Source organism: Manis pentadactyla, chromosome Y, assembly GCF_030020395.1.
Source record: "Manis pentadactyla isolate mManPen7 chromosome Y, mManPen7.hap1, whole genome shotgun sequence".
Classification (NCBI taxonomy): Eukaryota; Metazoa; Chordata; class Mammalia; order Pholidota; family Manidae; genus Manis; species Manis pentadactyla.
The window spans coordinates 21872666-21899509 of NC_080039.1; the positions used below are offsets into that span (position 1 = coordinate 21872666).

General features: G+C 39.7%; 1 protein-coding gene across 1 annotated transcript in view; it reads left to right on the forward strand.

The window, feature by feature from the left end:
* The window catches only part of LOC130682207 (probable ubiquitin carboxyl-terminal hydrolase FAF-X), a 138747-nt gene that overhangs the window by 45786 nt on the left and 66117 nt on the right, over nt 1-26844 (forward strand). Inside the window, exons 12-16 of the mRNA XM_057496336.1 lie at nt 429-556; nt 776-1054; nt 13445-13570; nt 14552-14680; nt 16084-16253. Coding sequence (XP_057352319.1) covers nt 429-556; nt 776-1054; nt 13445-13570; nt 14552-14680; nt 16084-16253 — 832 coding nt within the window. The remainder of the gene's footprint in view (nt 1-428; nt 557-775; nt 1055-13444; nt 13571-14551; nt 14681-16083; nt 16254-26844) is intronic.

Consider the following 26844-nt stretch of genomic DNA (forward strand, 5'->3'; position numbering starts at 1 on the left):
TTTTTCCAGTAGATGAAGCACGTGTTGATTTGAGGTCTCTAGATAGGAAACTGTTGCCTTTGTATTTTGGTTGGTGATTAAAGAGCCCTAGTTGATCATTCGGGAGTCCAGTACTGGTTGTCTTGTAACATTTGATCTCAGAAATGATATTTATTGATGTTCCATATTCAAAATAAACTCTTGAATGTATCAAATGTGAGATGTTAAGAACATATGTATTGCCTTACTACACTGATGGACAGTGACTGCAATGGGGTATGGCGGGGGACTCAGTAATAAAGGTAAATGTAAAAACCACATTGTTTTTCTTGTGGAACCTTCATAAGAGTGCATAATAATGACACCTTAATGAAGAGTTAATTAAATTGTTTTTAAAAGAACATTATATATTGTATTTTACTCTGGGCTGTGTCTGGTTTTTTTGACAGGTAGCATAACAATAGGAAAATTAAGAGCTGTTTGTTTGGACCATGCAAAACTTGGAGAAAATATCCTTGAACCGTCTCTTGATTCACTTTGTGGTCCTTCTGCCTCCAGAGTGCTATACCTAACAGAGGTTGGTGTTTTTCCTATTCAAAACTATAATTTCTACATCATACAGTGATATGAAGAACATATGTAAGATTTTGAAATAATTTGAATTAGTTAATAGTTTCAAATTATTATGTGAAACAGTGAAGAATTTCTTAGTTTCAATAAAGGAAATGGAAGTTATAGATTCATTTTTTATTACCCTTTAATGCAGTTTTCATCCCACGCCCCCTTTTCTTTCTAGGTAGTTTATGTCCTGTTAATGCCTGCTGGTGCATCTTTGGCAGATGATTCCCCTGACTTTCAGCTTCACTTCTTGAAAAGTGGTGGCTTATCCCTTGTACTGAGTATGCTAACAAGTAATAACTTCCTGCCAAATACAGATACGGAAACTCGGAGAGGTGCTTACTTCAATAGTCTTAAAATAGCTAAACTGTTGTTAACTGCCATTGGCAGTGGCCATGTTCGAGCTATAGCAGAAGCATGTCAGCCAGCTGCAGATGGTGCAGATACCATAAAAACGGTACATTTTTAAAATCTTTAAAACGAGTTGTGTTTAATACTTAATTTTTTAAAATTTAACTTCTCAGTGGCTCTTTAGAGAATGCGAATTTAAGTCACTATGTTGTTATATTTGTACTGAAATGTATAGGTATTCTTTAAGGATTATATTAATCTCAGAGGACACCTCATCCCTTTACATCCTTTTTGAGCTTCAGTTGTTTGCCTCATAAAAACTATAGCTGAATCTTTTAATTCATACCTGAAAGATATTTAAAAAACAGTAATGGTAACAGAAATATTTAATCAGCATGTTGCCCATCTCTCCTCTGCCGTGACTAACATAACCACCACAACTAACAAAGACTCTTGGACATGCATCAAGGTATCATCCTTGATGCATGTCATTGAATTTTCTTAAGATATGCTGAGATTTAATGCATGGATAGAATGTAGCGTCCAGTTGGCACTACCTTTTAAGTTCTTTTATTTACATTACCAGTGAAAGTTTTATTAAATTACTGGCTGAAGGTAAAATGGTTTGGGGTGACTACTTCTAGAAATAAGCTTGATTCTTAGGGAAATTTGAATAATGGCTACACCTATGAGATTTAGAATTTTCATTATTTTACGTAGGATAATAGTGTTGTAGATCTTGTTTCAAAGAAAGAAACATGCTAAGGCATTTCAAATAAACTGCCTCGGATTTTCTGAAATAATTCTGGGGAGGTAGGCACAGTTAATGTGTATTGATACAGTGAAACAAGTTGGCCTTTTACTGATAATTATTGAAACAAAGTAATGTGTACTTAATGGTTATTCGCACAGTTAACCTTTGAAGAATACAGGGGTTTAGGAGCACTGATACCCCTGCCAGCCCAACACAGTCAAAAATCTGTGTGTAACTTTTGATCCACCAAAAACTTGACTAATAGCCTACTGTTGACTTCCTATTTTGTAAGTCAAAATTAAAATCTAAAAAAATTTTTAAAAGTGTAAATCTGAAGAGGTAAAATAATTTGGTCCAAATAAGAAAAATGACCTCAGAATAGCTCAGTGAGTAAACAGACTGCACCTATTCTTTCTGCTCTTCTAACTTTTTTTTCGGTCTACTTATTCTAGCAATAATTAAGAGTCATGTTAAACATTTCCAACTGTAAAATGGAAGAACACCAGTCCTGAACAGTTGTGAGAGGACTAGAATGGCTTCGCCTATCTGTTACCAACAAGATCATCCACATGGTGCTAAAGACCTATAGTGTGCAGTAAGATAGGAAAAAATGGGGCAGAGATGGTGATTAAAAGGAGGCATAAGGGAGTTTTCTGGAGAACTAGCCTGTTTCTTTATTTGGGTGGTGGTTATATAGGTGTGTTCAGTTTACGAACACTCATAATAAATCTGTACTTCTTACATACATATATTCATGAATAAATAAAGGATGGAAGAACAGATTAGAAAAATTTTTCCATCTGTAATTGTGGGTTTGTCTATTTTTCCCTTTAGATTTGTCAAATTTCCTTTCATGTATTTTTCAAGTATTGTTTGGTACATCTACATTTATGATTGTTATGTCTTTGTGACAAATTATTTCAAGTTGGTCTTCCTTTTTATTTTTTGTAATATTTTTTGTTCTTAAATCTGCATAATATGATCTTTTTGTTCTTAATTAAAGCATCAATGATACACAATCTTGTGATGGTTTCAAATTCACAATACATTGCTTCAGCATTCACCTATACTATCAGTCCTCACCACCTCCAGTGTGGTCACTGTTCGTCATTGAACTCAGATATTACAGAGTCATTACATCATTACCTGTGTTCTCCATAAGTACTACCGTCCCAGTGACCAACATGGATCGTGATTGCATTATTGTGCCCCTTAGTCCCCTTCTCTCATCCCCCGCACCCATCCCAACCCTCCCTTTTGGTAACCACAACTCCCTTCATGGTGTCTGTGGTCTAGTGCTGTTCTGTTTCTTCTCTTTTGCTTCCTGCTTATGCTCCACAAATGAGTGAAATAATTTGGTACTTGTCTTTCTCCATCTGGCTTATTTCACTGAACATAAAACCCTCTAGAAGTGGAATTAATGAGTAAAATGGTATCTCTGTTTTAGTTTTTTGAGAAATCTCCATATTACTTTCCACAGTGGTTGAACCAATTTACATTCCCATGAACAGTGTCAGAAGGCTCCCCTTTCTCCACGTCCTTGCCAGCATTTGTTATTTATTGGATAGCATTGTCTGTTGGATAGTGGCTTTCCTAAGTGTTGTGATGTGGTAACTCATTGTGGTTTTATTTTTCATTTCCCTGATGATTAGCAATGTGGAGCATCCTTACATGTGCCTATTGGCCATCTGTATTTCTTTGGAGAAGTATCTGTTCAGATCCTTCACCCAATTTTTCCATCGGGTTATATGTTATGGAGTGTTAAGGCATGTGAAGTCTTTACGTAGTTTGGATATTAACTCCTTATCAGATGAATCATTTACAAATACATTCTTCCATACTGCAGGATGCCATATTGTTCTGCTGATGGTGTTGTTTGCTGTACAGAAGCTTTTCAGTTTGTCGTAGTCCCAGTTGTTCATTTTTTATTTTGTTCCCTCACCAAGGATATGTGTTCAGGTAAAGGTTGCTCATGTTTATGTTCAGGAGATTCTTACCTATGTTTCTTTCTGAGAGTTTTATAGCATCATGACTTACATTCAGGTCTTTGATCCATTTTGAGTTTTACTTTTGTGTATAAAGTTAGACAATCATCCAGTTCATTCTCTTACATATAGCTGTTCTGTTTTGCCAACACAAGAGGCTGACTTTTCCCCATTGTATATTCATGGCTCCTTTAACATAATTTATAATTGACCATATGTGTGTGGGTTTACTTCTGAGCTCTCTATTCCTTTCCATTCATCTATGGGTCTGTTCTTGTGCCATTACCAAACTGTTTTGATTACTGTGGCTTTGTAGTAGAGCTTGAAATTAGAGAGTGTAATCCCTCCCAGCTTTGTTCTTCCTTCTCAGGATTGTTTTGGCTGTTCAAGGTCTTTTGTGGTTTCACACTTAATTTTATGATTATTCTGTCTAGATCTTGAAAAATGCCATTGGTATTTTCATAGGTATTGCATTGGATCTGTAAATTACTTTGGGCAAGATGGCCATTTTGACGATATTAATTCTTCCTGTCCATGAGCACAGGATAGATTTCTATTTATTGGTGTCTTAATTTCTCTCACGAGTACCTTGTTTTCAGAGTAAAGGTATTTCACCTCCTTGGTTAAGTTTATTCCCAGGTATTTTATTCTTTTTGATGCAGTTGTAAATGGGGTTGTTTTCCTGTTTTTTCTTTCTGCTAACTTGTTGCTACTATAAAGGAATATAACATATTTATGTGTATTAATTTTATATCCTGTAACTTTGCTGAATTCAGTTATTAGTTCTAACTATTTTTGGTGGAGTCATTAGGGTTCTCTACATATAACACCATGTCATCTACAAATAGTGACAGTTTAACTTCTTTCCTATCAATTTTGATGCCTTTATCTCTTGGTGATTTTTTTTGCTGTGGCTAGGATCTCCAGCCACTTTTATGTTGAACACAAGTGGTCAGAGTGGGCATCCTTGTCTTGTTCCTGATGTTAGAGGAAAACCTTTCAGCGTTTTGCTCTTAAAAGGATTATTTTGACTGTGGGTTTGTTGTATATGGCCTTAATTATGTTGAGGTATGTACCCTCTATGCCCATTTAATTGAGAGTTTTTCTCATGAATAGATGTTGAGCTGTGTCAAATGCTTTTACAGCATCAACTGAGACGATGGTGTGATTTTTGTCATCCTCCTTGTTGATGTGATGTGTGATACTGATTTATTTTCAAATATTGTATGATCCTTGCCTCCCTGGAATAAATCTCTCTTGGTCATGATGGTTGATCTTTTTGATATGTGTTTGAATTTGGTTTGCTAATAATTTCTTGAGGATTTGTGCATCTGTTCATAATGAATATTTGTCTCTAATTTTCTTTTTTTGTGGTGTCCCTGTCTGGTTTTGGTATCGCAGTGATGCTCGTTTTGTAGAATGAGTTTGGGAGTATTCCTTCCTCTTGTACTTTTTGAAATGCTTTAAGAAGGATGGGTATTAGGTCTTTAAATGTTTGATAAAATTCAGCCATGAAGTCCATCCGGCGGGGAATTTTTGGTCTAGGTATTTTCTTGATTACCAATTCAACTTCAATCTTAGTATTGGTCTGTTCAGATTTTCTGTTTCTTCTTAGGTCAGTCTTGGAAGGTTGCATTTTTCTTGAATTTCCGTTTCTTGTAGGTTATCCAATTTATTGACATACAATTTTTCACAGTATTTTCTAATAATTCCTTGTGTACCCATGGTGTCCTTTCTCATTTCTGATTATATTTATGTGTGTACATTTTCTTTTTTTCTTGCTATATTTGGCTAGGGGTTTATCTTTTTTATTTCCCCCAAAGAACCAGCTCCAGATAGGCTCTGTGGTTTGTTCTTCTAGATTTTTATTTGTGCTCTGATCTTTAATATGTCCTTCTCACTGAGTTTGGGCCTTACTTCTTCTTCTTTTCTGGTTGCTTTGTGAGTTTAGACTTCTTATTTGGGATTGTTCTTCTTTCTTGAGGTGAGCCTACATATTGCTGTGTAGTTTCCTCTTAGAACTGCCTTTGCCACATCCCGCAGGTTTTGGGCTGTTTGTTTTCATTTGTCTCCATATATTGTGTGATCTCTTAATTTTATCATCGATCCACTGATTATTTATAAGAATGTTGCTTAGCCTCCATGTGTTTGTAGACTATTTTGTATTCTCTGTGTAATTTATTTCTAGTTTCATACCATTGTGGTCTGAGAGGCTGCTTGATAAAATTTCAGTCTGTTGTAATTTATTGAGGGTCTTTTTGTGGCCGCCTCTGTGATCTGTGCTGGGAAATATCCCACATGGACTTGAGTGTGTGTACGGCTGCTTTTGGGCAGACTGTTCTGTAGATGTCTGTTAGGTCCATCTGTTCTAATGTGGTGTTCAGAGTCTCTGTCTCTTTATTTTCTGTCTAGTTGATCTGTTGGTGTGAGTGCTGTGCTAAAAGTCTCCTGATAGAAATTTGTTGCATTATGTTCACCTGTTTAATTCTGTGGTTCTGTGTTTTACATATTTAGGTGCTCCTCTTTTGAGAGCCTGATTATAATGGTTACATCCTCTTGTTGGACTGACCCCTTTCTCATTATGTAAGGCCCTTTTTGTATCCTGTTACTTGTTTTCTTTTCAAATCTATTTAGTCACATTCTGGTATTGCTACTCCTGCTTTTTTCTGCCTATAATTCGTGTGAACTATCTTTGTCCCTTCCTTCACTTACATTCCATGTAGGTCCTTGAATCTGAGATGAGTTTCTTGTAGATAGCACATAGATGGTTCTTGCTTCTTCCTTTTTTTTGTATCATTAATGTACAGTTACCTGAGCAACATGGTTACTAGACTCCTCCCCATTATCGAGTGCCGACCACAAACCCCATTACAGTCACTCTCCATCAGTGTAGTGATGCTATAGAATCACTACTTGTCCTCTCTGTGTTGTACAGTCTTCCCCATGAGTCCCCCACTATATTGTATCTGCTAATGATAATGCCCTTTTTATCCCCTTATCCCTCCGTTCCCACCCATCCTCCTCAGTCCCTTTCTCTTTGGTAACTTAGTCCAGTTTTGGGTTCTGTGATTCTGCTGCTCTTTTGTTCCTTCAGTTTTTCCTTTCTTTTTATTCACCACACATGAGTGTAATCATTTGATACTTGTCTTTTTCCACCTGGCTTTTTTCACTGAGCAAAATACCCTCTAGCTCCATCCGTGTTGTTGCAAGTGGTAGGATTTCTTTTCTTCTTATGGTTGAATAATATTATATTGTGTATATTTACCACATCCTCTTTATCCATTCATGTACTGTTGGACACTTAGGTTGCTTCTGATTCTTGGCATTGTAGATAGCGCTGTGGTAAGCATAGGGGTGCCTATGTCTTTTTCAAGCAGGGCTGCTGCATTCTTAGGGTAAATTCCTAGGAGTGGAATTCCTGGGTCAAATGGTATTTCTATTTTGAGTTCTTTGAGTAACCTCCTTTCCTGTGGGAAACATACTGCTTTCCACAATGATCGAAGTAATTTACATTCCCACCAGCAGTGTAGGAGGGTTCCCCTTTCACCACATTCTCGCCTACATTTTCGTAGTTTCTCTTTTGGATGGTGGGCGTCCTGACTGGTGTGAGCTGATAATCGTACTGTGGTTTTAATTTTCATCTGTCTGATGATTAGCCATTTGGAGCACCTTTTCATGTGCCTAGTGGAGTTCTGAATTTCTTTGGAGAAGTGTCTGCTCAGCTCCTCTGCCCATTTTATGATTGGTTTATCTGCATTTTGCCTGTTGAGGTGTGTGAGCTCTTTATATAATTTGGATGTCAACCCTTTATTGGATATGTCATTCTCCCATACTGTAGGTTACCTTTTTGTTCTATTAATGGTGTCCTTTGCTGTACAGAAGCTTTTCGGCTTGAAGTAGTTCCACTTGTTCATGTTTGCTTTAGTTTCTGTTGCCCAGGGAGACATGTGCATGAAGAAGTCACTCATGTCCATGTCCAAGAGATTTTTGCCTGTCTTTTCCTAAGAGTTTTATGGACAGTTCTCACGACTTACGTCCAGGTCTTTGATCCATTTCGAGTTTACTATTGTGTATGGGGTTAGACAATAATCCAGTTTCATTCTCTTGCATGTAGCTGGGCAGTTTTGCCAACACCAGCTGTTGAAGAGGCCGTCATTTCCCCTATTGTATGTCCGTGGCTCCTTTATTGTACGTTAGTTGACCACGTGCGTGTGGATTAATGTCTGGACTCTGTATCCTGTTCCACTGGTCTGTGGGTCTGTTCTTGTGCCAGTGCCAAATTGTCTTGATTACTGTGGCTTTAGTAGGGCTTGAAGTTGGGAAGTGAGGTCCACCAACTTTACTCCTTCTCTGGATTGCCTCGGCTCTTCGGGGTCTTTGGCCCCGAATTTTAACACTACTTGTTCCAGTTCGTTGAAGGAAGCTGTTGATATTTTGATAGGGATTGCATTGAATCTGTATATTGCCTTAGGCAGGATGTCCATTTTGACAAAATTATTCCACCTAGCCAAGAGCATGGGATGAGTTACCACTCGTTAGTGTCCTCCTTAATTTCTCTTAAGAGTGTCTTGTACTTCTCAGGGTATAGGTCTTTTGCTTGCTTGGTTAGGTTTATTTCTAGGTATTTTATTCTTTTTGATGCAATCGTGAATGGAATTGTTTTCCTGATTTCTTTTTCTGCTAGGTCGTCCTTGGTGTATAGGAAAGCAACAGATTTGTGTGTAGTAATTTTGTATCCTGGAACCTTGCTGAATTAATATATTAGTTCTAGTAGTTTTGCAGTGGAGTCTTTTAGGTTTTTTCTGTACAGTATCATTTCAGCTGCAAATAGTGACAGTTTGACTTCTTCTTTACCAATCTGGAGTCCTTTTATTTCTTTGTTTTGTCTGATTGCCATGGGTAGGACCTCCAGTACTATGTTGAATAACAGTGGAGAGAGTGGGCGTTCCTGTCTTTTTCCTGATCTTGGGTGAAAAGCTTTGAGCTTCTCCGTGTTGAATATAATGTTGCCTGTGGGTTTGTCATATATTGCCTTTATTATGTTGAGATTCTATGGTTACTAGACTCCCCCCCGTCCTCAAGTCCCCACCCCATACCCCATTACAGTCACTGTCTGTCAGCATAGTAAGATGCTATACAATCTCTACTTGTCTTCTCTGTGTTGTAGAGCTGTCCCCATTCCTCCCCCCTACATTATGTCTGCTAATCATAATGCCCCTTTCCCCCCTTTGTCTCTCCCTTCCCAGCCATCCTCCCCAGTCCCTTTCCTGTTAGTCCATTCTTGGTTTCTGTGAGTCTGCTGATGTTTTGCTCCTTCAGTCTTTTTCTTTGTTTCTTATACTCCACATATGAGTTTAATCATCGGGAAGCAGTCTCTGGGATGATCTCCTGAGCTGCGGTAGTCAGGGCCGCCCTCAGGCTAGCCTAGAGGACTGCAGGGGCAGGGCTTCACACCCGTGCTGGTGTGTTCTCCTGAGAACAGCGCCTCTTCCTGCCTTCCAGATCTTGCTCCAGCTTCCGCTGCCTGTCCCAGTTAGCTGCATGCTTGCAGGAGACTCTGCGTGGTTGACGTTGGCGGGGCCACTCTCCAGCTGCTCCACAGCTCTGCCGGGTCAGCCGGTCTCCCTGCAGTGCTGCCCAGGGGGAATGAATGGCATGGTGCTTATCGCCGTGAGGGGCTTCGGGGCTGCTTTACTCCCCAGGGAGTTAGGGGGCCGGAAGTTTCTCAAGATTCCCAGCCTGCTGGGCAGAGTATACTGGGACAATTTTGTTCCGCCGTTAAGCCCTTGTCCCTTTAAGAGATTTAAAAAGGGCCCGCTTCTCTCTTTTCCCAGGGCAGCTTGCTGTGGGGACCTGCTCGCAGTGTCTGTCTCGGAAGCTACCCTTCTGTTTCTCTAATGTCCAGCACACCATGCAATGTGTGTCTCTGCTCCCTGTGCAGATTACTAGGGCTGGTTATTTAGCAGGCCTGCCCTTCCACTTCCTCCCCACTCCAACTTCTTTTCTCCCACCGGTGAGCCGGGGTCGGGGGAACACTCGTTTCCTGCCAGGCCGCGACTTGTATCTTACCCTTTTCGTGAGATGCTGCGTTCTCGCAGATGTAGGTGTAGCCTGGCTATTGTGCTGTATCTTCTGGTCTCTCTTTTAGGAATAGTTGTATCTGTCGTAGTTTCAAAAATATGTACGGTTTTTGGAGATTTCCGCAGCCCTACTCTCACCACCATGCTGAGCCATCTCTCAGTTCTGGTTTCTTTATCCATTGTACCACTCTATATCTTTTGCTTGGTGCACTTAGTCCATTTACATTAAAGGTGATTATTGATTGATGTGTACTCATTACCATTGTAGGTTTTAAATCTGTGGTTACCAAAGGCTCATGGGCAGCTTCTTTACTATCTAACTGTCTGCCTTAAATTGCTGAGTACTCTATTTCAGACACAGTCCAGAGGTACTTTTTTTTTCCTCCCTTCTTCCTCTTTCACACTTACATACTAGGTGTCATATTCCTCACTTTTTGTGTATTCCTTGACTGGTTTTGTGAGTAGTTGATTTAATTTCATATTTGCTGGTAATGAACTGGTCTACTACCTTTACTGTGAGTTTATTTTCACTGGTGACAGCTATTTCGACTTAGGAACATTTTCATCTAGAACAGTCCCTTGAACATATCCTCTAGGGCTGGAGTGGTGTATTCCTCCAACTTTTGTTTATCTGAGTATTGTTGATTTCCTGCTTCAAATTTAAATGATTTTCTTGCCAGGTAGAATGTTCTTGGATGGAAGTCCTTCAGTTTCATTACATTAAACATATCATGCCACTACCTTCTGGCCTGTAAGGTTGCTGCTGAGCAGTGTGCTGAAAGCCTTACTGGATTTCATTTATAAGTTACCTTTTTTCTCTCTGGCTGTTTGCAGTGCTCTGTCCTTGATCCTTGCCATTTTAATTATTATATGTCATGTTGTTGCCTTCCTAAGGATCCTTTTGTTAGGGCTTTTCTTCTCTTCTGTGACCTGAGTGTAATTTCCTTCCCCAGATTGGTGAAGGTTCCAACACTTACTTCTTCAAAGAAAGTTTTTATCCCTTCAGAAAGACTTCTTATCCGTTTGTCTTTTCTCCTTCTGGTACCCCTATTATGCTAATATTGTTCCGTTTGGTTTTGTCACAAAGCTCTCTTAATAAACTATCCTTTCTTTCCTAGTGATCCTTTTTTCTGTTTTTTGGCTTCACTGTTTACTTGCTCCCTAATTTCCAGATTATTTTTCATTTCTTCATCCTGTGAAAGCCTGCTATTAAATCCCCTTGTTGCATTTTTTTTTCCAGATACTGTTTTATTCACCTCTGAGTGACCTTTTTGCAGGTTGTCTTTTTGTTGAGGTGTGCTCCCTTACTTCCTGAATATTTTTCTGTAGAGCCATGAGCATGTTTACGACTTCTACTTTGAAGTCTTTATCCAGAAGATTGGTGATTTTAGTTCCACTCAGCCCTCTTCCTGATGTTAGGTCTTACAGTTTTGTTTGGATCAAATTTCTCTGTCATCTCATATTTTCAGTGTTTCTTATGGAGTAGTAGATTTATGCAGGATGCCTCTAGTGCCCAGAATCTCTAAACAATTTTGCTTTCCGGTGCAGGAGCCCCAACTGTTGGTGTGCAGTAGGCTGGGTTCCTTTCGGTCTAGCTTGTAATGACCTGATTTTAGATGGATTGTGTGAGCCGTCAGCTCATTGTACACACAGTGAGAAGCCATGGGGCTGCTCTGCTGTAGTTGTTGTGTATGGAGCGACCCTTTCCCCAACCTGCAGCAATAGCATGATCTGCCGGCAAGTAGGGCAGGCGCCTCCTGGGAGGAAGGAGCCCCTGGGGCTGGCTGGCCAAAACAGGACTGAGAAAGCTGAGAGCATCTCCCTGTGACTCCCCAGCAGTGAGGTGTGACACCAGTGTCAGGGTAAATGGGCTGTTCACAGACCACATGTGGAGGGAAGAGCCTCAGGACTGCACCAATAGAGCTGCTGTGAGTGGAGCTGCTCTCCACCTGGCCTGCAGCAAAAGCACAGGTCACAGGCAGGTGGGACCAGTGCTTGCCAGGAGGAAGTAACCTCCAGGGTATGGCTTCTGTGGGCAGATCCTCTGTTGGCCCAGTATAGGACCATGAAACCTGGGAGAGTCTCCCCCTGCCTATCTGGCAGCAAAGTATGACACCATCTGCAAGCCAAGTGGTCCATCCACAGGCCACGTGCTGCAAGGAGGAGCCTCAGGGCTGAGTTACCGGGGAGGGGAACAAAGCCTCCCTGTCTCCCAAGAGTTCCGAAGCTGTTAGGCTGAGGGTGGGCTGGGGAGGTATTTTCCACCTGCCTTTTCCAACCTCAGCAGAGAGCTCTGTGTAACCCTTACCCATCTAGCGCTCCTCTCATTGCTAGGAAGCCTTTCCAACTCCCTCTTTGCTTTTGTCTCAGGGAGACCAGTAGAACATGCCTATCCTCCACAAACAGCTGGAATCACTGCCTTCCAAGTGTTCATTCAGCCTGTCTGTTTTGTCCAGGCCCTCTAATTACTAGAGCACCATGTAATGTGGGTTTCTGCTCCCAGATCTCTACGGCCAGGTGTTCAGCAATCATGGTTTCCTACACACGCTCGGCTCTGTTCCTCTTCCTCCTGCCTGTGGAGGAGGGCTTAGGTCCCACCATATAATCAGCTTTGCCACTTTCCCCTCTTCTTCCCTTCCTCCCTGATGTACGTATGTAGTTCTGCAGTCTTCATGTTATTTTCAGGGTTGGTTATATTTGCTATAATTTCATGTTCTCTGTGTTTTTTGCAGGAGGTTTCTGCCTTAATCTTACTACTCCACCATCTTTTTTCCCAGAGTCCTCTATACTATCTTTTTAATTTGAAATCTTACTTAGTAGTAGCTGGCCAGTAGACCCTCAAGTATTGACTGTGAACGATGAAAGTCACATGTGTAGAACAGTAAATTAAATGAAAATTTCAGCTTCCCTTAATTGACATTAAAGAGAGTAACTGGAAGGAAGCATTACACCAAATCAGACTTCTACATGATTTGCCAAACTAGTGACAGCAGGAACCACCATCCCAAAGTCTTAAATTCCTTAAAACATGTATTTTTAAGAACTTCTTTAACAAAACTTGATTGTGAAAGAAAGGTAGAGAGGGTGGGTGGTGAATCTGTGCAGACTTTTTAGCAAGTTTGAGGGAAAAACATTAGAACACAGGTAGCAAAAGAACCTTTGAACTAAAGTAAGGAACAGCTTAAAGACTGGAGTGACAGAAAGTGAGAGGTATAAATTAAAGATGAGAGGATGAGAAATTGAAAGTCTGTTTATCTGGTACCCTCATTTTGCTCAGTCATTTCACAGCAAGCATAGTAATCTTTTGGGAAAGAGGAAAAGGCTTTGCCCACAGACGTGTAAAAGATGTGTTCAGAAGGGTGTCACCTGCTTCAAGTGAGAGTGAACCCTGTTGTAGGAAGAGTATTGAATTAGTCTGAAATTGGAGTTTACAGAGCAATATTATATTTTAACAGGCAAGTGAGAGAGGGTGTCTATAGTGTTGGGCATCTGGGATACTTTTTATGCAGATCACCATTAATTCTATAGTAAATAAGGAACACTGATGTAGACGGAGAAAGATGACATCCTGAGACAGAGGCAGTGATTAAGTAGCATATTGTTGGGTTGGTTACTACAGATTTTTGAAATTTAGTTTTGTGCAAGTTTATTCCAAGTAAAAAGTTGTGTTTTTTCAGATGAACCAAGTTACTCACAATCACATGGTGATAGTACAAAATGTCCTTCAGAGCATGCCTAATCCGTCATCTGAATACATGGTTAGAAATGTTTCCATACGTCTTGCTCAGCAAATATCTGGTGAGGTTAGTATCAAAATTTGAAGACTCTGGCATTTTGGGTGGTTTTATTTTGTATTACTGTTGACAGTCTCTTTTTGTTCAAATATATAAAGATGCTGAACTTGAGGTTATTGAGACTGTGTCACTCTAGTGTGAATCTTATTATTTCAGATGAAGTTTCATGTTAATATTATCTAAATACTAGTAGTAAGAAAGTGCTTTTTAAAAGTTTTTAAACAGATTTTTTGAGGTATACTTTCTGTTGCATAAACTAGATCAAAATAAACCATCTGGTGAGTTTTGACAGATGTTTAATGACACACTCAAGGTGAATTTCCATCAGCCCCAATAGTTTTCTCCTCCTGGCTCCAGGCAACCACCATTCTGCTTTTTGTTACATGTAAATTTCTTAAGTTTTGTTAAATTTACATCACTGGAATCATATTGTATGCTCTTTTGTGTCTGCATTATTTCCATCAGCATAATTTTGAAATTATCAGTGTTATATTTTGCATCTGTCCTTTATTCCATTTTGAGTAATACTACTTTTTATGGGCTTTCCTCATGTTGCATTAGTAGACATTTGAACTATACTAGTTTCTGACTTTTGGGAATAGAACTACTTTGAAAATTCATTAAATAAGGGCTTCTGTGGGTGTATCTTCTTTCTGGGTGAAGACATACATAGGAATGAAATGCTGGATTTTCCCATGTTCTAAAAATTCTTATGAAAAGTATTATAGAGCCCAGATTAGATCTTAGCCTAAAGTATACTTTGTGACTGTAGCTGACAATAATGTTTGTTCTTCATCTACTATATTTTATGACTTGATGTAAAGGTATTTAAAAATGCACCCAACACTACTTTGGACCTTAAGGGTAATGTGAAGCATTCACTTAATTTACAACCACTTATACTACCTCTTTAACAAGGAGGAAGTTTTGTTTTCTGATTATTTCACTTTGATATTCTATCAGCACTTTTAATTACTGGTTTTCTTTCAGGCTTCAAGATATATGCCTGATACTTGTGTAATTAGAGCTATACAAAAAATCGTCTGGGCATCAGGATGTGGGGCATTAGAGCTAGTCTTTATCCCAAATGAAGAAATTACTAAAATGTATGAGATGATGGTAAGAATTAGTACAAAAATATATTCCTTGTTTGTTAGTTGTACATATGACCAAAGTTTCGTGTCTGCTGTCTTTTAAGGAAAAAGTCATTCGTATCTAGTAGTTTAAAATGAACTTCTAGATGCAGTTCAGATGAGAATGTATATGAGTTATTTTTGAAAATAAAAGACTTCAGGGTTTCTGTGTAACGCAGCTTTTTTCTGAAACTTTTTTTTTTTTAACTTCTTGGGTTGAAAATATAATGGATTTTCTTTTCCTAGTTCCCTTTAATTCTTTCTCAGTTTTTTTGTCCTGAATGAATTTTGATAACTGTCTTCTGTGGAATTGACATTTAACAAGTATTTTCTTGGCTCATTTAGAGCACTCAAAAGCAGGAAAAGTGTACCATTTTGGTATTATCCCTAAGCTTTGTTGAATTAAGCAGTTACTTGCCAAATGAGATTTTATTTAGCTCTTTGAATCCCCAGTCATATTTACTTGTCTTGGATAGTCACTTCTGTAATATTTAAGAGGACAAAGTGGGTAGGTAATAGCCTTGTACAGCTTCCCTTTTTGGAATATTTAAATGTTGTTTGCCAGACATAAACTGTACCTATTTTTCGATGAGTAAAGGCAGATTACAAATTATTAGCTGTCTACTTGAGTATATTTTTGTTTGGAAATGCCTTCTTGAACATTGGTATAGGGCTAAGTAATTTTTTAAATAAGATTGCATCTTAGTAAGCTGTGTGATAAAAACTACACGCTAATCAAAAACACAAACTGCAGGGCCAGAGGGATTGTTTAGGAAGGAATACTGACTGATGCAGAACTTTACCACTCACCCAAGTGACACTTAGTGTTTGTGATCAGACACCTTTAATCCCCTTTGGGGGTATTTTTCTGAGGGTCTCAGAAGTGCAGATGAAGGGACTGAAGACAGGCCACTTTAGAGATTAGGTAAGTTTTAAATGTTAGCTACATTTAAATACAGGTTAGATACAGGTTAAGAATTTTTTCCTGAACCTGCATCACTGGGTGACAATGAAGCAAAACTGAAGGAGTAAAGCAGCAGACTCACAGACTCTAAGAAGGGACTAGCTGCTAACAAAGGGGAGAGGTGGGAAGGGAGGGAGAAGGGGATTAGGGGGTGTTACGATCGGCACACCTGGTGTGGGGAGGATCATGGGAGAGACAGTGTAGCACAGAGAAGACAAGTAGAGAATCTGTGGCATCTTACTACACTGATGGATGGTGAATGCAATGGGGTATGGGGGGAACTCGATAATGTGGGTGAAAGTAGTAACCACGTTATTTTTAATGTGAAACCTTCAGAAGAATGTATATGGATGATACCTTAGTAAAAAAAATGAAAATAAAAAATGTATCACTGGGTAATTTGACTCCTGATTGTAATTTTACAGATCACCAATGCAAGTAATGAGCCAGATACAGAAGATGAACAGGTTTGCTGTGAGGGATTCGAAGTGATGACGTTATGTTTTGCTCTACTTCCAACAGCTTTGGATGCACTTAGTAAAGAAAGAGCCTGGCAAACATTTATCATTGACTTACTATTGCACTGTCCCAGCAAGTAAGTGATTATTTTTTTCTTTAGGGTTTTGTTTTGTTTTGTGTTTTAGGAAGGAAGGCACGCCTCATTATTTTGAGCAAAAACAGATTAATTTTGATAAAAACATCTTTGAAGTCAAATGAGACTTATTCTCGTCTACATGGCACATTGGTGTTTATGAAACCTTCAACATGTCTCACTTAATCTGTGCTACTTTCTTCTTATCTAAACGGCAGTGCTGATATTTTTTTCCTTTTACCGGGCTTTTATTGTTGTGGCGTATATAATCATAACAAGGACATTTTAACAACTTCTAAGGGGGCAATTCAGTGGCCTTAAGAACATTTTCAGTGTTGTACAGTCATCATCACTATTTCTTTTTCCTTATTTCATTCTTCTGATAGTTCACTGTTAGTGTATACAAGTGCAACAGATTTCTCTGCTTAATTTTGTATCCTGAAACTATAGTGAATTCACTTATTTTCCTAATAGGTATTGGTGGACTCTTTAGGGTCTTCTCTATATAATATATCATCTGGAAATAGTGACAGTTTTACTTCTTCCCTAGCCATATGAATGCCTTTTTATTTCTTCATCTCGTCTGATTGCTGTGGCTAGAACCTCCAATACTCTGTTGAATAAAAGTGCTAAGAGTCAGGATCCTTGTCTTCATCCTGATCAGTGAGGAAAACTGTATAAGTTGGCAGGTTTTTCACCATTGCTATGTAGTCTGTGGGTTTATCTTATATGGCCTTTACTATGTTGAGGTATCTACCCTTTACACTCACTTTGCTGAGAGTTTTTATCATCATCACTATTTCTTAAACTTTTTATCACCCCAAATTTTTCTAAAGAATTAATTTGTTTTTCTTTAGGAAAATAAGCTTTTCTTGGTTTGAAAAAGCTGTTTCACAAAACCTTCCAGCCCTAGTTAGCTCTAATCCACATTCTATCTAGATGAATTTGCCTACAGTCAATCCCACATATAAATGGAATCACAATATTAGTCTTTTTGGGTTTGGATTGTTTCACATGACATAATGTTCTCAAGGTTTATACGTGTTGCCGCGTATTTCAGAATTCTCTTCCTTTTTAAGGCTGAATATATTCAGATGTACAACTATATCACGTTTTCGTTAATGCATTCATTTGTTGGTGGATCCTTAGATTGTTTCTGTTTCTGGCTATTATGAAAAACACTGCTTTGAGCATTGCTATGAACACAGATAACTGTTTGAATGCATTTTCAGTTCCTTTGAGTATATACTTGGATTGAATATGCTAGATTACATGGTAAATCTATGCTTAACTTTTTAAGGACCTGCCAACTTATACATTAGTTTCACCATGGTATACTCACACCAGTCAAGTACCAAAGCTCTACTTTCTCTCCCCTGCTTCTTCTTCTCTCTTTTTTTAAATGTAAAAGCCATCCCAGTGATGTGGTATCTCATGGCAGTTTTGATTTTCACTTCCCTAGTGATGACTGATTCCAAGAATCCTTTCTTGTGCTTCTTGTGCGTCTGCAGAGAAAATTCTATTCATTTTTAAATTCTGATATTTATATGAACTTTAGGATGGGTTTTTACATTTTGGCAGTCAATACCATTGTAATTTAGGAAGGGATAACATTACATATGTAGACTGTTTGGGTAGAGGGGTAGTGTTGACATCTAAATAATACTAAATCTTCCAATACATGAGTATACATTGTCTTGTTTATTTAGGACTTTAATTGCTTCAAACACTGCTGTGTATCTTATTAATTAGGTTTATCTTTTCCTGAGTATTGTATCCTTTTTGCTGCTCATGTAGGTGGGATTCACTTTTTATGATTTTTATTCATTTTGTACTTTAACAGCTTTGCTGAATTCAGTTCTTTAAGGATTCTTTCTTTTTTTTGATACCATTAGTGTACAGTTACTTGAACAACATTATGGCAACTGCACTCCCCTATTATCAAGTCCCCCACATCCCCCTTTACATTCACTGTCCGTCAGCATAGTAAGATGCTATAGAATCATTACTTGTCTTCTCTGTGTATAGTGCTTTTCCCGTGACCCCCCATCCGCTACATTATGTGTGCTAATCATAATGCCCGTTTACCCACCTTGTCCCTCCCTCCCCACCCATCTCCCCAGCCCCTTTCCCTTTGGTACCTGTTAGTTCATTCTTGGGTTCTGTGAGTCTGCAGCTGTTTTGTTCCTGCAGTTTTTTTGTCTTTGTTCTTATGGTCCACAGATGAGTGAAATAATCTGATACTTGTCTTTCTCTGCCTGGCTATTTTCACTGGGCACAATACCCTCTAGCTCCATCCATGTTGTTGCAAATGGTAGGATTTCTTTTCCTCTTATGGCTGAATGTGTACCACATCTTTGTGCATTCATGTACTGTTGCACACTTAGGTTGCTTCTGTGTTCTTTTCATTGTATATAGTGCTGTGATAAGCATACGGGTGCATATGTCTTTCTCAAATGGGACTGCTGCATTCTTAGGGTAAATTCCTAGGAGTGGAATTCCTGGGTCAAGTGGTATTTCTATTTTGAGCTTTTTGAGGAACCTCCATACTGCTTTCCACAATGGTAGAACTAGTTTACTTTCCAACCAGCAGTGTACAAGGGTTCCCCTTTCTCCACATCCTCGCCAACATCTGTTGTTTGTCTTTCGGATGCTGGCCACCCTATTTGATGTGAGGTGATAACTCATTGTGGTTTTAATTTGCATTTCTCTAATGACAAGCGATGTGGAGTGTCTTTTCATTTGTCTGTTTGCCATCTGAATTTCTTCTTTAGAGAAGTGTCTGTTCAGCTCCTCTGCCCATTTTTTAATTGGATTATGTGCTTTTTGATTGTTGAGGTGTGTGAGCTCTTTATATAATTTGGATGACAACCACTTATCGGATATGTCATTTATGAATACATTCTCCCATACTGTAGGATGTCTTTTTGTTCTACTGATGGTGTCCTTTGCTGTACAGAAGCTTTTTAGTTTGATATAGTCCCACTTGTTCATTTTTGCTTTTGTTTCCCTTGCTTGGGGAGATACGTTCATGAAGAAGTTGCTCGTGTTTATGTCCAAGAGATTTTTGTCTGTAGTTTTTTTCTAAGAGTTTTATGGTTTCATGACTCATCATTCAGGTCTTTGATCCATGTTGAGTTTACTTTTCTGTGTAGGTTAGACAATAATCCTGTTTCCTTGTCTTACATGTAGCTGTCCAGTTTTGCCATCACCAGCTGTTGAAGAGGCTGTCATTTCCCCATTGTATATCCATGGCTCCTTTATCGTATATTTACTGACCATATATGTTTGGTTTATATCTTGGCCCTCTGGTCTGTTGCATTGGACTATGGGTCTGTTCTTGTGCCAGTACCAGATTGTCTTGATTACTGTGGCTCTGTGTTAGAGCTTCAATTTCAGAAGATAGATCCCTCTGATTTCTTCTTCCTTCCCAGGACTGCTTTGGCTAATCGGGGTTTTTTGGTGTTTCCATATGAATTTTAGAACCATTTGTTCCAGTTCGTTGAAGACTGCTGTTCGTATTTAGTTAGCGGTTGCATTGAACCTGTAGATTGCTTTAGGCAGGGTGGCCATTTTGACGATATTAATTCTTCCTAGTGAAGAGCATGGGGTGATTTTCCATTGGTTCGTGTCCTCTTTAATTTCTCTTAGGAGAGTCTTGTAGTTTCAGGGTATAGGTCTTTCACTTCCTTGGTTAGGTTTATTCCGAGGTGTTTTATTCTTTTTGATGCAATTGTGAAAAGCATTGTTTTCCTGATTTCTCTTTCTGCTCGCTCATCATTAGTGTATAGGAATGCAACAGATTTCTGTGTATTAATTTTGTAACCTACAACGTTGCTGAGTTCAGACATTAGTTGTAGTAGTTTTGGAGTGTTTTCTTTAGGGTTATTTTCTGTGCAATGTCATGTCATCTGCAAATGGACAGTTTGACTTGTTCCTTACCAGCCTGGATGCCTTTGATTTCTTTGTGTTGTCTGATTGCCATTGCTAGGACCTCCAGTACTATGTTGAATAAAAGTGGGGACAGTGGGCATCCCTGTCTTGTTCACGACCTTAGGGGAAAATCTTCCAGCTTCTCGCCATTAAGTATAATGTTGCCTGTGGGTTTGTCATATACGGACTTTATTATTTTGAGGTATATGCCCTCTCTACCCATTTTGTTAAGAGTTTTTATCACGAATGGACATTGAATTTTGTCTAATGCTTTTTCAGCCTCTATGGAGATGATCATGTGGTTTTTGTGCTTCTTTGTATTGACGTGGTGGGTGATGTTAAAGGATTTTTGAATGTTGTACCATCCTTGCATCCTTGGGATGAATCCCACTTGGTCATGGTGGATGATCCTTTCAGTGTATTTTTGAATTCGGTTTGCTAATATTTTATTGAGTATTTCTGCATCTGTGTTCATCAGCGATATTGGTCTGTAGTTTTCTTTTTTGGTGGGGTCTTTGCCTGTTTTTGGTATTACAGTGATGTTGGCCTCACAGAATGAGTATGGAAGTATTCCCTCCTCTTCTCCTTTTTGGAGAACTTTAAAGAGGATTGGTTTTAGGTCTTCACTGAATGTTTGATAAAATTCAGAGGGGGGAAGTCATCTGGTTCAGGGCTTTAGTTGTTAGGTATTTTTGATAACCAGTTCCATTACATTGCTGCCAATTGGTCTGTTAAGATTTTCGTTTCTTCCTGGTTCCATTTCTATTACGTTATCTGGTTTGTTACTATGTAATTTTTCATGATATTTTCTCATAATTCTTTGTATTTCTGTGGTCTCCATAGTTATTTTTCCTTTCTCATTTCTGATTCTGTTTATGTGTGTAGACTCTCATTTTTTCTTGGTAAATCTGCCTATGGGTTTATCTATTTTGTTTATATTCTTGATGGATCAGCTCCTGGTTTCACTGATTCTGTTGTTTTATTCTCCTCTATTTGATTTGTTTCTGCTTCAGTCTTTATTATGTCCTTCCTTCTACTGACTTTGTGCCTCACTTTGTTCTTCTTTTTCTAGTTTCAAAAACGGTCTAGTGAGTTTAGACTGTTCATTTCTGACTGTTCTTCTTTCCTGTTGTCAGCCTGTATTGTAATATTTGCAGCTCACACGGCCTTCACTTTGTCCCACAGATTTTTGTGGTATTGAGTTGTTTTTTTCAGTTGTCTCCGTATATTGCTTGATCTCTTCTTATTTGATAATCTATCCATTGATTATTTAGAAGCACGTTATTAAGCCTCCATGTGTTTGTGTGCTTTTTCATTTTCTTTGTGTTAATTTATTTCTAATTTTATACCTTTGGGATCTGAGTAGCTGGTTTGTTCAATTTCAGTCTTTTTGAATTTGCTGAGGTTTTTTTCTGTGGCCTCGTGTATGGTCTATTCTGGGAAACATTCCATGTGCACTTGAGAAGAATGTGCATTCTGTTGCGTTTGGATGTACTGTTCTGTGTATGTCTGTTAGGTCCGTCTGTTGTAATATGTTGTTCAGTGCCTCCGTCTCTTTACTCATTTTCTGTCTGGTTGATCTGTCCTTTGGAGTGAGTGGTGTGTTGAAGTCTCCTAGAATGAGTGCATTGCATTCCATTTCCCTCTTTAGTTCTGTTAGTATTTGTTTCACGTATGTAGATGATCCCCTTTCGGGTGCGTCGATATTTATAATAGTTCTCTCCTCTTGTTGGACTGCCCCCTTTATCATTATGTAATGTCCTCCTTTGTCTCTGGTGAGTTTCTTTGTTTTGAAGTCTATTTTGTCTGATACAAGTACTGCAACTCCTGCTTTTTTCTCCTTATTAGTTGCATGAAATACCATTTTCAATCCCTTTACTTTCAGTCTGTGTATGTCTTTGGGTTCGAAGTGAGTCTTTTGCAGGCAGCATATAGATGGTCTGGTTTTTTTATTCATTCGGTGACTGTGTTTTGATTGGTGCCTTCAGAGCCTTTACATTTAGGGTGATTATTGATAGGTATGTACTTACTGCCATTGCAGACTTTAGATGTGTGGTTATGAAAGGTTCAAGGGTAATTCCCTTACTATCTGACAGTCTAATTTAACTCACTTTCTGTGCTAATAAAAACAGAACCTAAAAGTTGTTTTTTGTTTTTTTCTCCTTTTTCTTCCTCCTCCCTTTCTTTATATGTTGGGTGTGATATTCTGAGCTCTTTGTCTGTCCCTTGATTGACTTTGGGGGTAGTTGATTTGATTTTGCATCTGTTCAGTGATTAATTGTTCTACTTTGCTGTGGTTTTATTTTGCCTGGTGAAATGTATTTAGCCTTAGGAATACTTCCATGTGTAGTAGTTCCTCCAAAATGCACTGTCGAGGTGGTTTGTAGGAGGTAAATCCTCTCAGCTTTTGCTTATCGGAACATTGTTTAATCTCTCCTTCAAATTTAAATGATCACCTTGGCAGGTAGAGTATTCTTGGTCCTAGGACCTCCTGCATCACTGCATTAAATACATCATGCCACTCCCTTCTGGCCTGTAAGGTTTTTGTTGAGAATTCTGATGATAGCCTGATGGGTTTTCCTTTGTATGTGATCTTTTCTCTCTCTCTAGCTGCTTTTAAAAGTCTGTCCTTATCCTTGATCTTTGCCACTTTATTTTTTATGTCTTGGTGTTGTCTTCCTTGGATCCCTTGTGTTGGGAGGTCTGCCTAACACTTCGATGGCTTGAGAGACTGTCTTCTTTCTCAGATTGGGGAAGTGTTCAGCAATTGCCTCCTCAGTGACACTTTCTGTCCCTTTTTCTTTCACTTCTTCTTCTGGTGCCCCTATTAGGAGAGTAATGTTCCGTTTGGAACTGTCACACGGTCGTCTCAATGATCTTTCATTCTTAGAGATTATTTTTTCTCTCTGTGCCTCATCTTCTTTGTATTCCTCTTCTCTAATTACTATTCCATTTACCGTCTCTTCTACTACATCCAATCTTCTTTTAAATCCCTCACATGTTTCATTTCAGGTACGGAGTGTCTTGATGATTGAATCTCCATCTTAAATTCATCCCTGAGTTCTTGAATATTTTTCTGCCCCTCCGTAAGCATGTTTATAGTTCTTACTTCGAACTCTCTTTCAGGAATACTGGTGAGTTCAGTTTCATTTGGCCAGTTTTGTGTGGTGCCCTCTAGTGTCCAGAAGCTCTAGTCTCTGGAGCTTCTCAGCCACTACGTGAGGATGGGGGTCATAGGGGAGTGGTGCTGGAGCCTGGGAGGAGGAAAGAGCTAAATTGACACTGCTTTCCGGCTGCAGTGCGTCTCCAGTGTCAGAGCCAGTGGGCCAAGCACACAGTTGTAACCCTCCGTGCTTGGCGTCTCTAGGGGCCTCCCTCCGGCTGGCCTGATGCCAGCAGTGACTGCTGGTCTGTGAGCAGGTGCCGGCAGGCCAGGAGAAGGTGCAGCAGTCTGAGTGTCAGTGTGGGGGGCCTCCAAGCTGAGTAGCCAGCTAGGGGGATTGGACCTCCCGAAGCTCCTCAAAGTTCCCAATCTGCTGGGCAGAGCGCCCGCGGACAATCTTGTCTGCCTCTCCCTTCTCCCGCGCAGCAAGCTCCGTGCAAACCCTGCACCTTCAGCAGCCATCTTGCTGCAAGGAAGCCTCTTAGACCACACGCCTTTCCTTTGTCCCAGAGCGGCCAGGTGGGGATTCTTACCCTGCACAAAGGGCCGGAATCTCAGTCTCTCAAGCACTCCACCTGTCCCTGCTCCCCAACCCCACCAACCTCCAGGGCACCATACAGTGTAGATTTGTTTTCCAAAGTAGGCCTCCGGGGCTGGGTGTTCAGCAGTTCTGGGCTTCCACCCCCTCCCTGCTCCATTTCTCTTCCTCCTGCTGGTGAACTAGGGTGGTGGAAGGGCTTAGGTCCTGCTGGATCAAGGCTTTGGTACGTTACCCTCTTCCTTGAGGGTCTCTATGCAGTCGGGTGCAGCCTTCTTTCCTGTTGCTGTTCTAGAGTTAGTTGTGTTCGCTATATCTTCATACTATCTGTGGTTTTTGGACTGTCTCACCTCTCGTGCCGCCATCTTGAATCCCCTAGGGGTTCCTTCTTTTAAGGATTTTTCAAAGGGCCAGTGGGTATGAACTTGTAAAGTGGTCTCAAAAATGCTTATCTCTAGTGTGATACACTAAGTCACTTCTGTTATCAGTCCTCTAGGTAATTCTGCAAAATTAACTTAACACAAGTCTAAGTTCCTCACAAGGGGAACAGCTCCCCTCTGGGAACCTTAGTCTGGGCTGCCTGCCCTGCCACCAAGGTGGACTGAGTTCTTGTCTGTTTGCTGAAATATGTGGAGATTCTTACTTCCTAACTTCCTGGCTTTTAAAAATGGAATCTTAGCTTTAAGATGGAATCCTTCCTTTCTTACTATGCTAAAAAGTATAAAATAATTTGATTTGCCATTTTAAGTCTCAGGTAAATAGTGTTAGATATATTTACATGGTTGTGCCCTGTAAGTAGAAGAGCTCTAGTACTTTTTCTTGTCATGCAGAACGGAAAGTCTATACCAAGGCAACACAAATTTGTCTACCTATCTCAACACCAGTGCTTTCCCGCACTACCTTTGTTAGGGGGGCATTGTGTATTTTCCTTGGTTCTTGTCCCTCCTGGAACAAAGAATTGAAGGGCAGAGACACAGTAGTGAAACAGTGAAAGTTTTAAAGTTACTTACAGAGAGAAAAAATACAGGCAACCTCAGGGAGGGGAGGCGCCCTGAAAGGTTGGGGATTCCTCCTTTTAAGGATTTTTCAGGAATGTGACAGAGAGCTAGAAGGGTGAACTTAAGTGGTCTTCTCCTCAAGATGTTTATCTTTTTGAGACACAGAGTCTCTTACCAGTCCTCTGGGTAATTCTCAAAATTGACATAAGAAGTTTACTGCTCTGGCCCCCTCCCAGGATAGCAGCTTACTGGTTTGGGAGCATATCAATTAAGACTGCCTGCCCTGTGCCCCAAGGTGGGATGAGTTATTGTCTGTTTGCTGAAGAGTTAGTTAAGAATCTTACTTAACTTCTTGGGTATTAAAATACAGTCTTTAAGATAGAATCCTTCTTGCTTTTTACTATGTTGTTTATGGCAGGACCAGCATAGTAAATGAATTGCCTAGGAAACAAACTACTTGATCAGTGGTGAAAGGAGAGAAAAACAGCATGTAGGTAAAGGTAAAAAATAAACTGGGCCCGGATGATTAACATAATAAAGATGGGCTATGCCGAAGTACCTTCCTTTATCTGGGCAATATTCAAACATTCCAGGCCAAGTAGCTCTTGGCTTTTCAAGCTTTAATTCATTAACTCTGGGTCTTTTTAATGGACTTCCCTGGCCTTTTTTTCTCTTTCCACCCTGCCCAGATCTATTTTCCTGCCTAACACTTTCTCCGCACTCCATGCTAGCAAAGTGCTTTTCTGTGCGCCGTTTTCGTGCAGCCACAGCACACTCTGGTTTCCCACCCTCCCCTTCTTGGAAGAACTCTATGAGCCGCTCCTTGGTGATGGCAGGCAGCAGACCAGTTAGGTTCCAGGAACTGAGGGGAGGAGAGAATGGCCATTTTATCTCCACTACTTGCCCAGAACCACCTGAGGCTGCAGCAGTAAACATCCATTCATATGCCAGGCGGTAAATTCTGGAAACTACCACTTACTCCACAATGACCCTTTTTTTTCCCTGATAATTTTCCTTGCTCTCTATTTTGCTCTGAATTATAGCCACTCCAACTTTCTTCTCAAGCAGTTTAATTTTCACTGCATCTTTAAAATTCATTTCTTAAGGCATTTAATAAATGCCAGTGTTTAGTTGGGTATTTATGCCCTATGACTGTCGTATCTTTTATTTGGTTGTATTTTGACCTTGGAATTTAAAAGTGATTAATTTTGAATAAATACCAACTGTATTCGTTGCTTTTTTTTTTTTTAATTCTCCATATAGGTTCTTCCCTGTAACTTTTTTTGCTTTCTCTGCTTCTTTTTCCTTTTCCTTTAAGTGCAATCACGTTATTATTAGGTTTCTTTAACAGAGGTTTAACTATACTTGGAATTTTTTCCAAATTTGGCAAAATGGTTACAAGTGCTAAAGTTACCACTACAGAGTAATAAGCTTCTTTGATACGTTCTATTTTTATTACAAAATTTTGAGAAAGCAGATACAGGAATTTTTGTTTGGTTTCCTCTGCCTTACTGAAGTGTCCTTGATAAACTAAAAGGTATATGTACATAAGGTACACAAGGTAATGTTTTAGACACACACGCATGCACGCACACGTGCGCACGCATTCCTTCTCTGCTGAGACCGAGTAAAGAGAAGAGCAAGTTGTAGGGCTTAAAAACGAGTTTGTACTCTCAAGGCAGTAGGTCTCAGTCTCTCCTGGCTCTGGCGCTGCTTCCCCCTGCTTCCCAGCATGGGCTTAATACTCTCCTAGCGCCAGGGCTCCATCGCTTCCCTCTGACAGACTTTGTTCCCTACTGGCTCTCCAAGCTTCCCTTCTCTGCTCTTGACTGTTCTCCCTTCCCCGCCCCTTGCACCAGGAGCACGTCTGTGGGCTAGCCTCTGTGGTAACTGGCAGTCACCCCAAAATACCCAACCAGTTATGCATCAGGAACTGCGGAGAGGAGAGAACAGTTGTTCCCT